Below are 18,229 nucleotides of genomic sequence, written 5' to 3'. Positions count from 1 at the left end.
GGATAAAAAATGTTGTAAAATCATTAGCTAAATTCCTGAGCTGAACAGCCTGTGTGCGTTGACATTAGTTAGGCTGAAGGTTGACAACTGCATTTAATTACGAGTCAGCTGTGACTCTATGGGCATTAGTCTCACCTCGGTGTCAAAAGGATATGGGTTCAAGTATCTCTCCAGAGCTTTCATACAAAAATCCAGACTAACACTCTGGGACAGCACCGAGAATGTTCCACATCATCAGAGGTGCTGTCTCGCAGGAGAGATGCCAGACTGGGATTCCACCTGATCTCTAAAGTGGTCCTAGAAGATTGGTTGGCAATATTAAGAAGAGGATCAGAGAGGTTAGGCCCACTGCCGGGCAAATATTCACCCCTTGGTAAATGTTACCAGAGCTGACTGTGTAGCCATTTCCATGTTGTGTTTTGTGGCATCTTGCTGTGTGTGTGCGTGTTGATTGCCATGTCTGTTGCACTATAGGAGTGACCACACTCATGTAATAGTGGCTCTTGACCCATTACAATAGCATTTCATTGGCTTTAAAGCACTGGGGACATTCCGAAATGCAAGCTTTTATTTAAACCTAGTCTCTCTCACAAGTAACCGCTCATTATATAATTTTTTAATAGTGCAAGAACCTACCTTCTTTTGCTGTCACTGACATTTAATTGGTGGAATTCTCTTGACAATTGTGAGGGCTTTTTATTGTTCGATTCACAGGCTGAAGCAACTCTTGTCGTTGATATTTGAGGGAGAATTGTGACAAGTACATCTGGTGGCACATGGCTAATCATTTTTTCGGATTTGGTCAATTGGAAACATAAGTGGGGAATTGTTCTGGTAAGAGGTTAGTTAGCAAGGGAATGATCTGAATTTACGTACTGATCAAACATATTTTCTGCAAGTGCTTACCATATATGGCTCCATTTATGACTGAATCTGATTCATTGTTCAAACAATTGTCTTGGCAAAGGCTTCATGGCTTTCCCTTAGGCTTGCAGAAGCAGTGATGTGTTCTTTAAACGTTCCCAACTGTGACACTGACTGACACGCTAACCATGTATAAACTCCAAAGCAATAAATGACCTTGTTTTCGGTAATTGCAATCATTTAATACATAGTATTATTCCTTCAGAATCTGTAATAAAACCTTACGATGCAGACATTTTCTGTTTGGCATTGTTAGTGTTTTTTTTATATACGTCAATAAGATAATATCTATTAGTGAGGGAAAGCTTATCTTCAATAATGCAAGAAAGAATGCAAAACTCCGAACTGTCCCATTTGTCCACATTTGAAATATTGCACAAGTGATAATGTTTTGTGTGTTTGTCTTCTTACAATGCATTAATTTAGGGGTTAACTCTTAGAGACAAAGAAACACATTAGCATTGAGGCATCAAAGAAGCTTTGGAATATGGTTTGCCAGTACCACTGCAAACCAGGACTCACTGTTGTACCTGCAGATGTAACGGTAGTTGTTGTTTAGTTACTTTGTAACAAATTCATCTTCCACATGTCACATAGATTCCTTGTCACCTCCCATTAGTTATTATAACAGATGTCCCTATGTAATGTGGAAGGACAGGCTCCTGGTGCATGTCTGGTGAAGAGTTCAAAGCAGGACTTGGGTTCTGGTAACCAGGAGAATTCTTGCCATCAGCAACGTACCCTCGATTATCCATGATGTAGCCTGTAAGTGCGCAGGGTGACCTTTGAAAGGTGTGTTTAGCAAAGAATTGTCCATAGCTTAAGGTTTCAAGCTGGGTTTGCCCTGATGTCCCCACACCCAACGACTCTAGCTGCTGTGGCCTCCCTTCATTCACTTTTCTATTGTATCGTCCACTGTTAATGTCACCCAGGTTGTGTTTCTGGTGGTTGAAATGATCATACGGCACCTCTTTCACACAAATCCTCCTGCCTTGTTCGTACACTGTTGGGCTCGGTAAAAGTTGTTGGCTTATCCTTGTCATTGGCTTGGCCGCATCACAGTCTGACTTAGCTAACAACGAATTGCTTAAAGAGGGTGAAAAACACTTTACGTCATTGCATAATTTCTCCTGAGAATTGTGTCTGAACAGTACTTTACACTCCTCCTTGATAACGTGCTGTGGGGGCTGCAGCGATTCCATTTTGGTTTGTTTCACAGGGTTGCTGTAAGGTTTGTCCTTGTACTTAGTATTCGGTCTTGATGTCGCACAACTTGGAAAGGTGGCATAGCTGACCGCTTCACAATGTCTACTGTTGGGCAATACACCTGAGAGAAAGAGAAGGCATTAAGACAGGGTTAGACAGGATAAACAGGGAGCACAACAGCTGCCAAATAAGCACCAAGTTTCCAACTGGTGTTTCTAATTATCCCAATTTAATTTAGTTTAGTTATTAGTTTAGAGATACAGCGCAGAGACAGGCCCTTCGGCCCACCGAGCCCATGACAACCAACGATCCCCCGTACACTTAAGGGCCTGTCCCACGAGCATGCGACTCCATGCGGCAAGCTCGACCTAACGTGGTCGCTTGAGCCGTACGGCCTCGCGGGGCCTGTCCCACTTCGATCGCCGGAGCCGTATGGAGTTATGCGGAGCTAGTCCTGACATCGCGCGGGGCTCCGAAAAACTGACCGTGTTCAAAAATTCCGCGCGGCAACGGCTTGCTGGCCCGCAGCCGCCTCGACGCCGTACGCACCGTCTCGACGGGCGTGCGCAGCGTCTCGACGCAGTACACAGCATCTTGACGCCGTACGTCACGCGCGAACTTCCCGCGGAATTCACTCGAACTTCACGTCACTCACTCGACCTCCGCGCGGCCCCTGCTTCCGGTTTGGTCGTGCTTGCCGCATGCAGGTCGCATGCTCGTGGGACAGGCCCTTAACACTTTCCTACTCACACACTGGGGACAATTTACAATTATTAACAAAACCAATTTGTAAAAATCTGGATCTTTGGAGTGTGGGAGGAAACCGGAGCACCCGGAGAAAACCCATTCAGGTCACAGGAGTACAAACTCCATATAGACAGCTCCCATAGTCAGGATCGAATCCGGATATCTGACGCTGTAAAGCCCCTGTCCCACTTAGGAAACCTGAATGGAAACCTCTGGAGATTTTGCGCCCCACCCAAGGTTTCCGTGCGGTTCCCAGAGGTTCCCGGAGGTTTTTGTAAGTCTCCCGACCTGCTTCCACTACTTGCAACCTCCGGCAACCACCTGCAACCTCCGGGAACCGCACGGAAACCTTGGGTGGGGCGCAAAGTCCCCAGAGGTTTCCATTCAGGTTTCCTAAGTGGGACAGGGGCATAAAGCAGCATCTCCACTGCTGAGCCACCCTTAAATTAGTTTTGTTAAAATCCAGTGACTTTCACTATCTACTTAAAGTGCATTCAAAATAATACATTTAAAACTCATCTTAAGTAATCAGTTTAGAGATTACAGCGCGGAAACAGGCCCTTCGGCCGACCTAGTCTGCATTGACTAGCGATCCCCGCACATTAACACAAACCTACACACACCAGGGACAATTTCCACTTATACCAAGTACACAAACCCAAGCCAATTAACCTACAAACCTGTACGTCTTTGGAGTGGAGGAGAAAACCGAAGATCTCGGAGAAAACTCACGCAGGTCAAAGGGAGAATGTACAAACTCCGTACAGGCAGCACCCATTGTCGGGATCGAACCCGGGTCCCTAGCGCTGGAAGCACTGTAAGGCAGCAACTCTTCTGCTGCGCAACTGTGCTGCCCCAAATATAATAATTGATATATTTTATTTTAAAATAGCACCCAAAGCCTATTTAATGTTAAAATAGGATCAGTTACTTATGCTGTCTCGGGCATTTTGGAAGTATGTGACTGGAATCTCTGTGTAAATCAGCACATGAAACCAGCCATTAAATTCAAGTCATAGAGTCATGCAGTACGGAAACAGGCTCTTTGGCTCAACTCATCGATCTTCTTGGTTACTTGTTCAAAAGTAAAATCTAATTCATTGGACATGATCGCCCACACATAAAATGACTCTAATGGGCCTGCCTCACTTAAGCGACTTATTAGGCGACTACAGGAGACTATGCGGTCGCCACATGGTCACCGGGTGTCGCCTGTATTGTCGTGGGTAGTCTCCTCAGTTGCCCAAAGAGTCGTAGTATCTTTCTGGTCGCCGAAAATCTTTCAACATGTTGAAAATGTTTCAACAACAGTGGCGACCTTGGGTTTGAAGCCAAATGAGCGTAGCTTGACGTAGGTGCTGTCATAGGTTGTCGTCAGGTTAATGTAGGCAGTCGCCTGGATGTCGTCGGTTGTCAACAGGTGATGTAGGTTGTCGCCGGTGCTGACTTCAGTGAATTTCAATGTCGTATTCGCCAGCAGTCGCGTAAAAAATCGCTTACGTGGGACAGGCCCATTAGTCCAGTCGCCGGTTTTTCGGCGACCTGCTACGACTATGACAGTTGACGTCAATCGCTGAAAAAATCGCCTAAGTGGGACAGGCCCTTATCTATCCTAGTCAACCCCTGTTTTTCCAAAAGCGTGTATACCTTATCCCTCAAAATCCTCTCCAGTAACTTTTCTATCACAAATTTTAGACTTACTGGTCTATAGCTTCCAGGTTTTCTCTTTGCAGTCCTTCTTAAATAGAGGCACAACATTAGTTACCGTCCAGTCTTCCAGCATCTCACCCATGTCTATCAATGATTCATATATCTCAGCCAGAGCTCCTGCAATTCCTCCTCTAGTCCCAAATTGTCCAGTGGGGAGATTTATATACCTTCATACATCTTATTATATTCAACGCCTTCTCGACTGTATTATACGGATTGTGTTGAGGAACAATTAAATTTTCCATGTTACCCAGTCTTCATGTCTTTCACAGCGGTAAAAACAGGAGAAATATTCATTGAGAATTTTGCCTATCTCCAGTGGTTCCACACATGGATGACTACTTTGAAACATAGAAACATAAAAAATAGGTGCAGGAGTAGGTCATTCGGCCCTTCGAGCCTGCACCGCCATTCAGTATCCTGTACCTGCCTTCTCTCCATACCCCTGATCCCTTTAGCCACAAGGGCCACATCTAACTCCCTCTTAAATATAGCCAATGAACTGGCCTCAACTACATTCTGTGGCAGAGAATTCCAGAGATTCTCCACTCTCTGTGTAAAAAATATTTTTCTCATCTCAGTCCGAAAAGATTTCTCCTTTATCCTTAAACTGTGACCCCTTGTTCTGGACTTTCCCAACATCGGAAACAATCTTCCTGCATCTAGCCTGTCTAACCCCTTATGAATTTTGCAAGTTTCTATAAGATACCCCCTCAATCTTCTAAATTCTAGCGAGTTTCTGAGGAGCCATTTTCTCACCCTAGTTACTCCTTTTCCCCGAATATATGTATAAAATCTCTTTGGATTATCCTTAATCTCATTTTGTGCCCTCCTGATATTCTTCTTAAAGGGCCTGTCCCACTTGGCCGCCATTTGCGCGCCATTTACCCGAGCTCGTCGTCGCGTTGAGACGCACGGGTAGCGTGTGGGCTGCGTGGAACGGTCGCGTGGAAAAGCGCGGAGGGGTATGGAGTTGCGCGCGGTATCGTGCAGTGCTCCAGGATTTTGTAGGGCACAAAATCTTGCCACGCTTCTGGCGTGACGTATCGAGTGCGCATGCGGGCGTATTGCGGTCGCACGCAGGCGTCCTGACCTCGTACGTGTAGCACGTGGTGACGCATGATTACATCACCGTGCGTAACCTATGGCCGCCGCGCGCCGCCCATACGCAGTCGGCCACAATGAGAAAATAATTACGCCGTAAGTATCAATGCTTTCAGAGTAATGCCTTCAGTGAAACATCTTAATAAGTATTTTTGAAACATCCTTAGTTAAGGATGTCTCAAAAGTTAACGGTATAGTAGATTATTTAATGTTTTTGAGCATTTTGGGTAAGAGGTTATAAGAGGTTATAATGAGGATCTCTGAAACATTGCATGTGGCATTAAAGGTACTGAAGGAAATACTCCTGATAGCTTGAAAAATATTTCCCTTTCAACCAATACCACTAACAATGGATCATAAATATATCGACATATGGAGATAGATAGAGGTATAGGTCATAGACATAATTCTCTGTTTGTGCTATCATAATTGGCATTATATAGTTGTTGCATTTGCTCACGTCACAGAGAGAACCTTTTCGATAACCAATTATGATGGCACAAACAGAGAATTATATCTATAATCCATTTTTAGTGCTATTAGATGAAAGAGAAATATTTTTCAAGCTATCAGGAATATTTCTTTCAGCACTTTGAATGCCACATGCAATTTTTCAGAGGTCCTTAATTTAACCTCTAACCTAAAATGCTCAAAAACATGAGACAACCTACTATGCCGCGAACATAAAAATGTTTATTTTATTTTACTATTATGAAATTACCTTCAAATTGATTATGTTTGGTTCATAACAATTCATGTCACCTCATTATAAAACGAGGATTTAATTTTATATCATAACTAAGTAGAAAGGATATCAAGACTATCTTTTAATCGTATGGACTTTCGCGAGTCGAGTGAACAACAATGTGTATAACACCACAACTTACACTGATAATTCTGTGCAGAGCAATACTGGGAGTCGCTGACATGGTGGTCCTGCGGACTTTTTGAGGCATTCAGATTCTGAGATGACGTTGAGCCCGTCAAATGCCAGCAGTGGTCGTTAGTTGCTTGAAACGCACCAACGTAGAATCTCGTGGTTTCACACGACGACCCTTGACTCTGAACAGTCTTGCTGGGCGCCATCTGTTTTTTGCTGCCAAGAGCCTGCGGTTCCAGTGGAAAGTTTCCATAGGTGTAGGGGAAAGGGGGGCCGTAGGAAGAGGCATAAAGGAGTTCACTGTTCAGCGTGTGGGAGGGGTCTTCCTGGGCCGATTCAACATTGAGCGAGGGACTGCCGCCCCAGCTATCAGCACGGTCACAGTTGGCTTTCTCCACTTGGAATGAATTATATTGCTGAAAATACAGGAATAAAACGGAATAAAAGGTCACATGTAACAGAGGGAGTGCATTCTAAGAAAGAACTTGATTTCATTGTGCAACTAGTCATACGGCATGGAAACAGGCCCCTCGGCCCAACTTGCCCACGCCAAAAGCGTTTCACTGCACCTTTCACTTGTGACAATAAACTAAACTTACTGTAACTCAACTCAGCCAAACAAGATGCCCCATCTACTCTAGTCCCACCTACCTGTGTTTGGTTCATATCCTTCTAAACATAGAAACATAGAAAATAGGTGCAGGAGGAGCTAACACCGCCATTCATTGTGATCATGGCTGATCGTCCCCTATCAATAACCCATGCCTGCCTTCTCCCCATATCCCTTGACTCCACTAGCCCCTAGAGCTCTATCTAATTCTCTCTTAAATCCATCCAGTGACTTGGCCTCCACTGCCCTCTGTGGCAGGGAATTCCATAAATCCACAACTCTCTGGGTGAAAAAGTTTTTTCTCACCTCAGTCTTAAATGACCTCCCCTTTATTCTAAGACTGTGGCCCCTGGTTCTGGACTCGCCCAACATTAGGAACATTTTTCCTGCATCTAGCTTGTCCAGTCCTTTTAACATTTTATATGTTTCTAACATATGTTTCTAAACATATGTTTCTAAACCTTTCCTATCCATGTACCAGTCCAAATGTCTTTTAAATGTTGCGATAATACCTGGCTCAAATACCTCCGCTGACAACATATACCCACCACCCTTTGTGTAAAAAAAAATTGCCTCTCAGGTTCGTATTAAATCTTTCAACTCTCACCCTGAACCTATGTCCTCTGATTCTTGACTCCCCAACTCTGGGCATTTACCCTATCTACTCCCATCATAATCTTATACAGCTCTATAAGATCACCCATCACCCTCCTGCGCTCTAAGGAATAAAGTCCTAGCCTGCTCAACCTCTCCATATAGCACAGGCTTTTGGGTCCTTGCAAAATCATCATCAATCTTCTCTGCACCCTTTCCAGCTGAACACATCTTTCCTTTAACAGGGAGACGAATCTTTCTCGAACGATTTCATAATCATCTACAAAAATATATCTTTGATTTTTTCAGACATGCATTGAGTTTAGTTTATTGTCACGTGTACAGGGATACAGTGAAAATCTTTTGCTGCATTGGCATTGACATTGATTACATTTTCTAAGGAAAGGAGGTAATTGAGGCAGATATTTTCGCAATGTTTAAGAACCATTTTGACAGGTACATGGATAGGACAGGTTTAGAGGGATATGGGCCAAATGCAGGCAGTTGGGACTAGTGTAGATGGGGCATGTTAGTTGGGGTGGGCACGTTGGGCTGAAGGGCCTGTTTCCACGCCGTACAACTCTGTAACTCTATGGCACTGCTCCTTCAGGCAGGCAGTGCACTCCTGATCACTATTATTTCTTTTTTTTAAATCTAGGGAGGTCCCAGGTTCGATTCTTGGTTCAGGTACCATGGTGAAATGAGTAGTTCTGCTAGTGGTCTCCTGTACCGGGGAGAAAGCAAGACCTACTTAGGTGTATATTGCATATTAATCAAATTAACAATACTATCTGAGTCCCTTGGAAGAGAAGGAGTTTTGGCTCGAATGTAATCTTCCATAGAAGGAAAAGCCTACCAACTCGTCCAGGGTTGACTGTAGCTGGGACAATATATCCTGCACTTTGTTCTCGTTGTCCTATTACACTTATAGAGGTGTACAAAATCATGAGAGAAATATTTCAGAGAGATGCACAGAGTTTCTTGCCCAGAGGAGGGGAATCGAGAACCAGAGGACATACATTAGGTTTAAGGTAAGGGGGGAAAGATGTAATGGGAATCTGAGGGGCACCTTTTTCACGCAAAGGGTGTTGGGTGTATGGAACGAGCTGCCAGAGGAGGTAGTTGAGGCAGGTACTATCACAACTTTTTAGAAACATTTGGACAGGTACATGGATAGGACAGATTTAGATGGGTATGGGCTAAACGCAAGCAGGTTGGACTAATGTAGATGGGACATGTTGGTCAGTGTGGGCAAGTTAGGCCGAAGGTCCTGTTTCCATGCTGTATCACTATCTGACGTTATGTCTCTATGACAACATGTATGGTATAATTAGACCGGGTAACACGCTAAACAAAGTTCTTCACTGTATCTCAATACACGTGACAATTTAAACCAATACCAAGAGGATAATATAACGGACATAAAGTGCTGGAGTAACCCAGCAGGTCAGGCAGCATCTCTGGAGAACATGGGTACGTGACGTTTCGGGTCGGGTCCCTTCTTCAAGAAGATTTTAGGCACTGGAATGAGGCAGAGCAGAACACTTTTTGTCGGAGATGGCAAATATAAGTCGGAATGGGATACTTTTAAAACTAGTGGTAAACAGTTGAAACATTAAAGTCATCAGTCTTGAAAGAGCAATTCAAAAAAAGCCAGGTCAACTCCTTAAAACTTGCTTCTCAAACCATTAAATTGTTTTAAATTACACTAAGTGGCAGTCCAAACTATGGCTGTGAACTGCAAACAGTCTTGTATTAAGGGATGAATATACAGTGGCTCCCTTATATAAATCCCTGAAATTATTACTGTGCTGAAAAGCAATGAGAGTTTAAAAATAAACACACTGTCAAAAGCTGGCAGATGTCATTTCCATCTCCAGCTTCATGTAAACGTTTGAAGCGATAATAAAGAATTCAGTATTTTCTGATGTAAATGCTTAACGACATTGGAAGGCAGGACTTTGCACTCTGCTAGGGTAAACCAGTCCTTTTGCTGTACTATGTCTGAAGAAGGTTCGAGCTTCCTATTTTATACTGCTCTAGCTCTTGCCCTTTACTACAGTCTGAGTGAGAAGCAGACATTGCAGGCCAAGTGCTTCCCCGTAAAGAGTGAACAAAAATCACACGAGCCATCCTGGATGTCACTTCTTTAGTTTAGTTTAGTTTAGTTTATTGTCACGTGTATCGTGGTGCAGTGAAAAGCTTGTGTTGCCTGTTAACCAGTTAGCAGAAATACAACACATGATTACAATCGAGCCCTTCCACAGTGTACAGATACATGATAAAGGGGATAATGTGAATAATATTTAGTGCAAGATAATTCCAGTAAAGTCTGAATAATGATAGTCCGAGGGTCTCCAATGAGGACCCATTCCTATTGCTTTAATCGAGGACCTTGGTTAGGTGGCACGGTGGCGCAGCAGTAGAGTTGCTGCCTTACAGCGCCAGAGACCCGGGTTCGATCCCGACTACGCATGCTTGTCTGAACGGAGTTTGTACGTTCTTCTCGTGACCCGCGTGGATTTTCTCTGGTTTCCTCCCACGCTCCAAGGACGCGTAGGTTTGTCGGTTAATTGGCTTGGTAAAATTGTAAATGGTCCCTAATGTGTGTAGGATAGTGTTAATGTGCAGGGGTCGCTGGTCGGAGGGGAATCGGTGGGCCGAAGGGCCTGTTTCTGCGCTGTATCTCTAAGCTAAACTAAACTAAACTAAACTAAACTAGTGACTGGTTAGCATGCAACAAAAAGCTTTTCACAGCACCTCGTTAATTGTGACAATAAAGTAAACTACAACTAAACTAAACCAAACTTGTTTTCAAGAGAGAGTTAGATATAGCTCTTTGGAATCAAGGGATATGGGGAGAAAGCAGGAATGGAGTACTGATTTTGGATGATCAGCCATGATCATATTGAATGGCAGTGCTGGCTCGAAGGGCCGAATGGCCTACTCCTGCACCTATTTTCTATCTTTCTATGCGGAGGAGCCAACAAATGGCTTATCTGCTTTATTTCCATTCCTTTCTTCCCTTGCACCATATATATAGCATTCCATTGAGGCAATGTGGAAGGAAGTGAACGCAATGCTTCCTGTATAGAGAAAAGAGCAGCTGTCCTCTGCTTTACATTTGCTAGCAACATAAGGAGCAAACCTTAGCCCCAGTCCACACACACTGTGCTACCTAGACAAGGCCATGGGGATGATCAAGTGAGGATGTTATTCCATAGTGGGTACCTGTGGATAAGGAGATGTCTTTAGCTTCGACTTCAACTTGCAGATTTTGGGTCTGAGTTGTTTTTGGCTTTCATGTGAGGTAGACAGTAGCATCTTATAGGGAAAGGAGGACTTGACGGCGGTGGTTTGATCCAGTGATAATTGCAGTTCCTTGTATTCAACGTCCCTGCAAGACAAGATTCAAATGACATTGCAATGTGAGTTCAACGCGAGATTGTTTGAAAAGAGCTAAGAGCGGCCATGATGGGAGACTGACAGGGGATTAATGCAAATTTATTAACCAGCTCTCTGAAAATAGCTCACAGAGGAAATTAAATTTGCAAGTGTACAAACAGTCGTATTTACAGTAATTAACTGATGCCGGCTTCATATCCGTTCAATATTCCAATCTGTCTCTGTGTCAGGCACCAGTTGATGATCTTGTCCTGGCCATTTCCTTTTGGCCAGGGCTGCCTGTCATCCATCTGGAATGTGCCTGGAGTTTGCTGTCGATTTCAACAGCCCCTGACAAAGCCTGGTTTCTTATATTTATAAAAAAAAATTAAGCTGAAAATGTATTAAGCACTGACATGCGGCAGGACTTGGCTGCTGAGGAAGTGGCTTGCAATTTTCATCTCGGAGTCGGCCATATATGCCTTGTGGACTGTGCAACCATATAGCATTTGTAATCAGCCAACCATGCACATTTTTGGACTTATTTTGGTCAAAATGTAGTTTAATATCCATCTATTATCCCCGTTATTCGCGGCCTGTTGACATGACGAGGTTGTATTGTTTTGAATCTTGCAGTTTCGTTGAAAGCAAGTTCATTTACGGCAATCGGGAATAACAGCTAATCACAAGCTTAATTTGTGTTTATTGTTTTATTTTGATATTTATTATTACATGTATGACTGCAAAAATTTCGTTCAGACCGAAAGGTCTGAATGACAATAAAGGATAATTCAATTCAATTCAATTCAATTCAATTCAATTCAATTGCAAGAGTAAATTTGAAGTAAAGTATTTGAAGTGAAGTAAAGTATTTTAATATTCCAATATCAATCTTTTACCGGTGTAACTAACAAAAGGCTGAGCTATCCAGTCTTGAGTTCTACTATATATCGACGTGAGTTGATTGAATGGCTGAGACTTTTCCTGGAGAAATAACGGAACCTTTATCCTTGGAAGTCAAGAAATAAAAGGTGGGTGAGAGAGCGCGGGGATTTGGGAATACAGATACATAAATCACAAAGGAATGGAGACCATTTCCAGCGGAGTGGCACCAAAACAGGGAGGTCATGTTAAATTTATCTTGCTTAAATCAAATTGGGAATACAGTGCATCATTCTAGTCTTCAAGTGATATTGAAATACTGGAGAAAGTGCACCAGATATTTATGATGATGTTTAAAGTATTGAGCTATCAGGAAAGATTGAGTTGATTAGCACCGTTTTCCCCAGGAGGTTTTTAAATAATAAACTCTTTCAGCTGGAGGATGACCCTATAAGAGGCATTAAAGAAAGTAGAGCATACATTGTAGGCAGGAATGAGCAGGAAACTTGATACATCTAAGGAAATGTGAATAGTGGGATATGTGAGACTAAATGGCAGCTCGCTGACAGTTACTGCCCTGCTAGTATCACAATACCTCTAGTATACCTCTAGTATTTGGGGCAGCATGGTGGCCTAGCGGTAGAGTTGCTGCCTTGCAGCGCCAGGGACACGGATTCGATCCTGACTATGGTTGTTTGTCTGTACGGAGTATGTACGTTCTCCCCGTGACTTTTCTCCAGGTGCTCCGGTTTCCTCCCACACTCCAAAGATGTACAGGTTTGCAGGCTAAATTGTAAATTGTCCCTAGTGTGTGTAGGATAGTGTTAGTGTGTGGGGATCGCCGGTCGGTGTGGACTCGATGGGCTGAAGGGCCTGTATCTCGAAACTAAACTAAACTACACCCACCACTGAACATAAAAGGCACCAATTCTAAGATTGTAATTGTGAGGTGGAAACATACTTCTATACTGAGCCTCCCACACAGTACAGCTGCTTTCCAACATCCAGAAGCAGGGCTGCCTGAATCTGTTCTTATCTCATTGAACTGCTCTGCTCCTGTCTTCCTCCTCATGCCAAGTGTCTTGTCATCTCTACCAGGACCCTGCTAATACACTCTTCCGTTTCTGCAGGAAGGAACTGCAGATGCTGGTTTGTACTGAAGATAGACGCAAAGTACTGGGGTAACTCAGCGGGTCAGGCAGCATCCCTGGAGAAAAACGACGGGTGACATTTCGGGTCAGAACCGAGTCTGAAGAAGGGTTCATCCTTTTTCTCCCGGAGATGCTGCCTGATCTGCTGAGTTACACCAGCACTAGTGTCTATCTTTGACACTCTGTTTCCCCCTAACCATCTCTTTTTCATCATTCCCCTACACTAGAAAGCCCTCCAGCCCTCTCTTCAACTGAACCCCATTCAGTCCCTACCTGTCAAATCTTTTGACTGATTGTAACTATTTCGCATTGAGCAATTTCTCCTGTAACTCCACTTATATCTTCCAAGGAGAATCAAACTGATCTTGGATGTGACTGGCTTTTTGACAGAGATGTGGTATATTCTTTCTTCTGTTCCAATGTCAATGTAATGTCACTGACAATTATTATTTATTGTATCATTTGTTGTGTAGTTGTGCTAATGTGCCTGTATAGCTGCAGCAAGTAAGAATTTCATTATCTGACACGTCATCTATCAATTTTCTCCAGAGATGCTGCCTGACACGTTGAGTTACTTCAGAGTTTTGTGTCTATTTTGGGAATGTTAGTGTTCCATTTCCAGGGAAATATGGCAATGAAACACTCTTAACTCTTGATGTTTACTCCAATTACTCTTTACCAGGTCCCACATAAGACTTTCTCCTTCGCTTCCTTGATTTCTCCATTTCTAAAGATAGGTAGTGACTGTACCCATGATAAGTCACCAAGGGTCAACTTGATATCAATGCCCCTCTCTAATTCATGTAAAGATTTCTCCATTGCAAGTCCCAAGTTTACCATCCAGCCACTTCTGTATAAATAATACTTTTCTTTATCCCCGACAGAGATGGCCCTTCCACAGTGGTTGACTGGGTTGTATCTATCCATTTCAGATCCAAGTCATAACCTTAAAGTATTTTGGGATGTCCTGAAGTCATAGAATCATAAAGCATGGAAAACTCACGAAAAGTGCAATAAATGTATAATTCTTTGCATCCTTTCATAACATTTCTGACAATGGAGTGAATGCAAATTAAATTAGGAGAAGGATGGATAGGGAACATATATGAAGGAAATCTCAGAGGGCCAAAATTTGGGTGTTGGTTATAAATTGCCGAGCGCCACTGCTAAAAATGCAGAAAGAAGTCACAGACATCCTGAGGTAACGTTAAATAAATGTTTCACCATCAATAAAGAGTGTTTTATTGTTACGTGTCCCAAAACAGAACAATGAAATTTTTACTTGCAGCAGCACAACAGATATGTAAACATAGTGGTCGGAATGCGTAGGAAGGAACTGCAGATACTGGTTTAAACCGAAGGTAGACACCAAAAGCTGGAGTAACTCAACGGGACAGGCAGCAGCTCAGGCGATAAGGACTGGGTGAAGTTTCAGGACATAGTACCCTGTAAATCCCATCATAAATAAATAAAGTTCAGCGTATATATAGATAGATAGGCAAAACAAATAGACAAATAAAAGAGGAAAAATTATTGTATCTGCTTCAAAAATTGCTTATCGCAGAGAACTATACATCTTGTTTCCTTGGTATAAAAGATGTTACTTTCCAATCTTCCTGCCCATTCATTATTTCTGTGCCTTCATGTTAATGGAGGAATCTCGCCAATCAAATGAAACAATTTGCCCCCATTTATTGCCGAATAATCCATAATTATGAATAACTTTATTAGCATATTTAAATATCCAGGACTCGTTTTAATCTTCCATCACTTATTGATGCAATGTCCCAGAGAATACTGCCTTCTTTAATATTCTTTCATGAAAGCTTTGATTAAAATAGCATATTATATTCAGCAATGGTCCATATGTACAGGTGAAGGAATGATGGAAAATTTTGAAGCCAGATTGGGAGAAAGAAGATATGAAAATATAACAAACACAAACACAAACAGTGAATATAATACAGCAACACGCAGGCTGATGGATAAGTGTCCTATCCAAATGTAGACACAAAATGCTGGAGTAATTCAACGTGACAGGCAGCATCTCTGGATAGAAGGAATAGGCGATGTTGCGGGTCGAGACCCTTCTTCAGACTGAGAGTCAGGGGAAAGAGAGACACAGAGATAATGAAGGGTAAAGAGTGAAAACGAGTGATCAAAGGGGACGATGCTCCAGGTGTTTTCACACCTTACCCTTCCATATCTCTGTGTCTCCCAATCACCTCAACTCTCAGTCTGAAGAAAGGTCTTGACCCGAAACATCACCCATTCCTTCTATCCAGAGATGCTTCCTGTCCCGCTGAGTTACTCCAGCATTTTGCGTCTATCTTCGGTGTAAACCAACATCTGCAGAGTCTGAAGAAGGGTTTCGGCCCGAAACGTCTAATATTTCCTTCGCTCCATAGATGCTGCTGCACCCGCTGAGTTTCCCCAGCAATTTTGTGTATCTGCAGTTCCTTCCCACACAAGTGTCCTATCCAGTCCGAGACAGATTAGAAAGATAGCGTGAACTGTACAAAAAAACATTACAATGGTGAACAATAAGTGCTTCATTGTTTATTAAGTGTTTTGGGATATCCTGAGGTTATCTAAATGCAAATCTCAGTTTTGGTAACATTAGCAGCACTTCCGACACCTTACTGCTTGATGTTAACAGCCTGCCTCTCATTTCATGGTCATTGGGTTGAAACCGTGTCCTGACAATCTACACTTCTCCTTCATCTACATCGGATAAACTCTCATTGATCTTAGCTCTTCAGTTTAACACAAAGTATTAAAGGGACAGACCATGTTAACTGCAGCTTCACCGCAGCAGCAGAGCAGTACATCGTGCATAAAGTTCCTTTTGTTATAAAACGGAGTATCCTCTGACTTAACTGGGAAAGGCCACAGGAGATCCACTGGTATTTTACATCACTGAACACTTTCACTGCTGGATAAGGTTTACTTTGTCAGCTTCTGTCTGATGCATGAATCTTACTTATATCCCTGCTGCCCAGCTTAAATGCAACAATATTGCTATTCATGATTAAGTTTTGAATTTAATTTTTTTTTCCTGTGCATTCATAAAAGTTGAACATTAGAAATATATATTCCCATCTGTAACTCTTGACAGCTGCACGAACCTTCCTATGGGTTTATGATGACTAAACGGGCCAGTCTTTGTGTCATGAGCCCATTCTATGGGCTGGGAAGCAATTAAATGGGAGTGCAGGCCAGCGCGGAAACAAAGCTCTATTACTGTGTACTTGGCGGCACTGTGGCGCAACGGTAGAGTTGCTGCCTTGCAGTGCTTGCAGTGCCGGAGACCCGGTTTCAATCCTGACTACAGGTGCTGTCTTTACGGAGTTTGCACGTTCTCCCCATGACTGCCTGGGTTTTCTCCGAGATCTTCGGTTTCCTCCTACACTCCATCGACGTACAGGTTTGTAGTTAATTGGCTTGGGTTTGTTTACTTGGTATATGTGTCAATTGTCCCTAGTGTGTGTAGGCTTGTGTTAATGTGTGGGGATCGCTGGTCAGTACAGACTCGATGGGCTGAAGGGTCTGTTTCCACGCAGTATCTCTAAACTAAAACTAAAAGACACACGAGAATTACACATGGAGTGTCACATCGGTTCGGGAGGGTAAGGAACACTTGTGCCCTTTGCTTCTGAGTGTGCAACAGTCACACTCACTGCACACTACTATGCTACACTCTGGATTCCACCATGAACTCGTGACTGTTGCAGTTGCCACATCAGCTCAGTGATACTTTCCATGTTTGCTAAAATATCTCTGTTCTATTTTTATTCCATATGGTCCCAGAATTTTTTATTGGCATTTCCAGAGATTGTAATTCCTTTGCTTTCGATCATTTATATCGGAAATTTATCACCGTAATACCTCCATTTCCCGTGTGGTACAGATGTAACTTGGCTGAGATCGCTGATTGAGCTTTGAGCCTCCACTCGAATTTGCTGCACTTGGGAGTCACTGCCAATCAGTGTGAGTCAAACCAGGATCCTTGACTATGAAAGGCCAGTGTTCCAATGCATTATTTTGTTCAATTCGATCACTTATCCTGCATTTCATCATCAACAACTTATGAAGAATTACCACTTATGTGAAACCTGCCTCTCAAAATAGAAAGACACAAACCTTAGTGTTTCTTCAATTTCATTTCGAGGAAACTAGCTGCAAAGACCGAAGGACACAAAGTGCTGGAGTAACTCAGCGGATCTGGCAGCACCTCTGGAGAACATGGATAGGTGACTTTTCAAGTCGAAACCCCACACCTTATGTCCTTCAGTGTATTAACCAACATTTGCAAATCTTTGTTCCGACTAGTTGCATTGATTTGTTAAATACATAAAGTGCTATTTTGATTACTTTCTATCCAAGGACAATATCACCTTTCTTACATTAACCTTTCATTTTGTCCACTGCGCCTTTCAATTTTTAGCAGTGAGGAGGAAAGACTGCAAGTTTCAGGGGACAGTTATTGTCCTATTGGAAGTGTCATTGGCTGGGTACATCGGAGTAATTCAAATTTCTCCTTCAAAAATGATACTTTTTTTGCCAATAGACCATTAAAACAACAGGGGAGCAGTTGACCTGAACATTGACCTGTCCACGTAAACATCTCTCATTTTTTTCCCCCCATTAATATGCTTACACCATATGTTAGATTATAGCTCTTAGGGCTAACGGAATCAAGGGATATGGGGAGAACGCAGGAATGGGGTACTGATTTTGGATGATCAGTCATGATCATATTGAATGGCGGTGCTGGCTCAAAGGGTCGAATGGCCGACTCCTGCACCTATTGTCTATGTTTCTATGTTTCTATCACTGTCACACCTTAATTCCTTAAAATGCCTTGCTAACGATCATTGCTACGATCTCCTTCTCCAAGTTGGCTTTAGTTACCCTCTTGTTTAATATTTGTTTACGTCTACCTTTCCCCAATTTGCCACCAATTCCATTCTTTCCCTTAACGAGGGATGTTGGTGAGATATCATTAGCAGAATGACCGTCCATAGAAACATAGAC

At 42.8% G+C, this 18,229-nt stretch overlaps 1 protein-coding gene across 1 annotated transcript in view; it reads right to left on the bottom strand.

The window, feature by feature from the left end:
- Window positions 1-422: 422 nt before the first annotated feature.
- Window positions 423-18,229, bottom strand: part of sim2 (SIM bHLH transcription factor 2) — an 89,527-nt gene continuing 71,720 nt past the window's right edge. Inside the window, exons 9-11 of the mRNA XM_033032442.1 lie at window positions 11,007-11,172; window positions 6,579-6,987; window positions 423-2,251 (exon numbers count right to left, since the gene is read on the bottom strand). Coding sequence (XP_032888333.1) covers window positions 1,530-2,251; window positions 6,579-6,987; window positions 11,007-11,172 — 1,297 coding nt within the window. The 3' untranslated portion in view covers window positions 423-1,529. The remainder of the gene's footprint in view (window positions 2,252-6,578; window positions 6,988-11,006; window positions 11,173-18,229) is intronic.

The sequence above is a fragment of the Amblyraja radiata genome, chromosome 14 (assembly GCF_010909765.2).
Source record: "Amblyraja radiata isolate CabotCenter1 chromosome 14, sAmbRad1.1.pri, whole genome shotgun sequence".
NCBI classification, from domain to species: Eukaryota; Metazoa; Chordata; class Chondrichthyes; order Rajiformes; family Rajidae; genus Amblyraja; species Amblyraja radiata.
The sequence above is the reverse complement of the archived record's forward strand: the minus strand, read 5'-3'. Positions and strand labels throughout refer to the sequence as shown.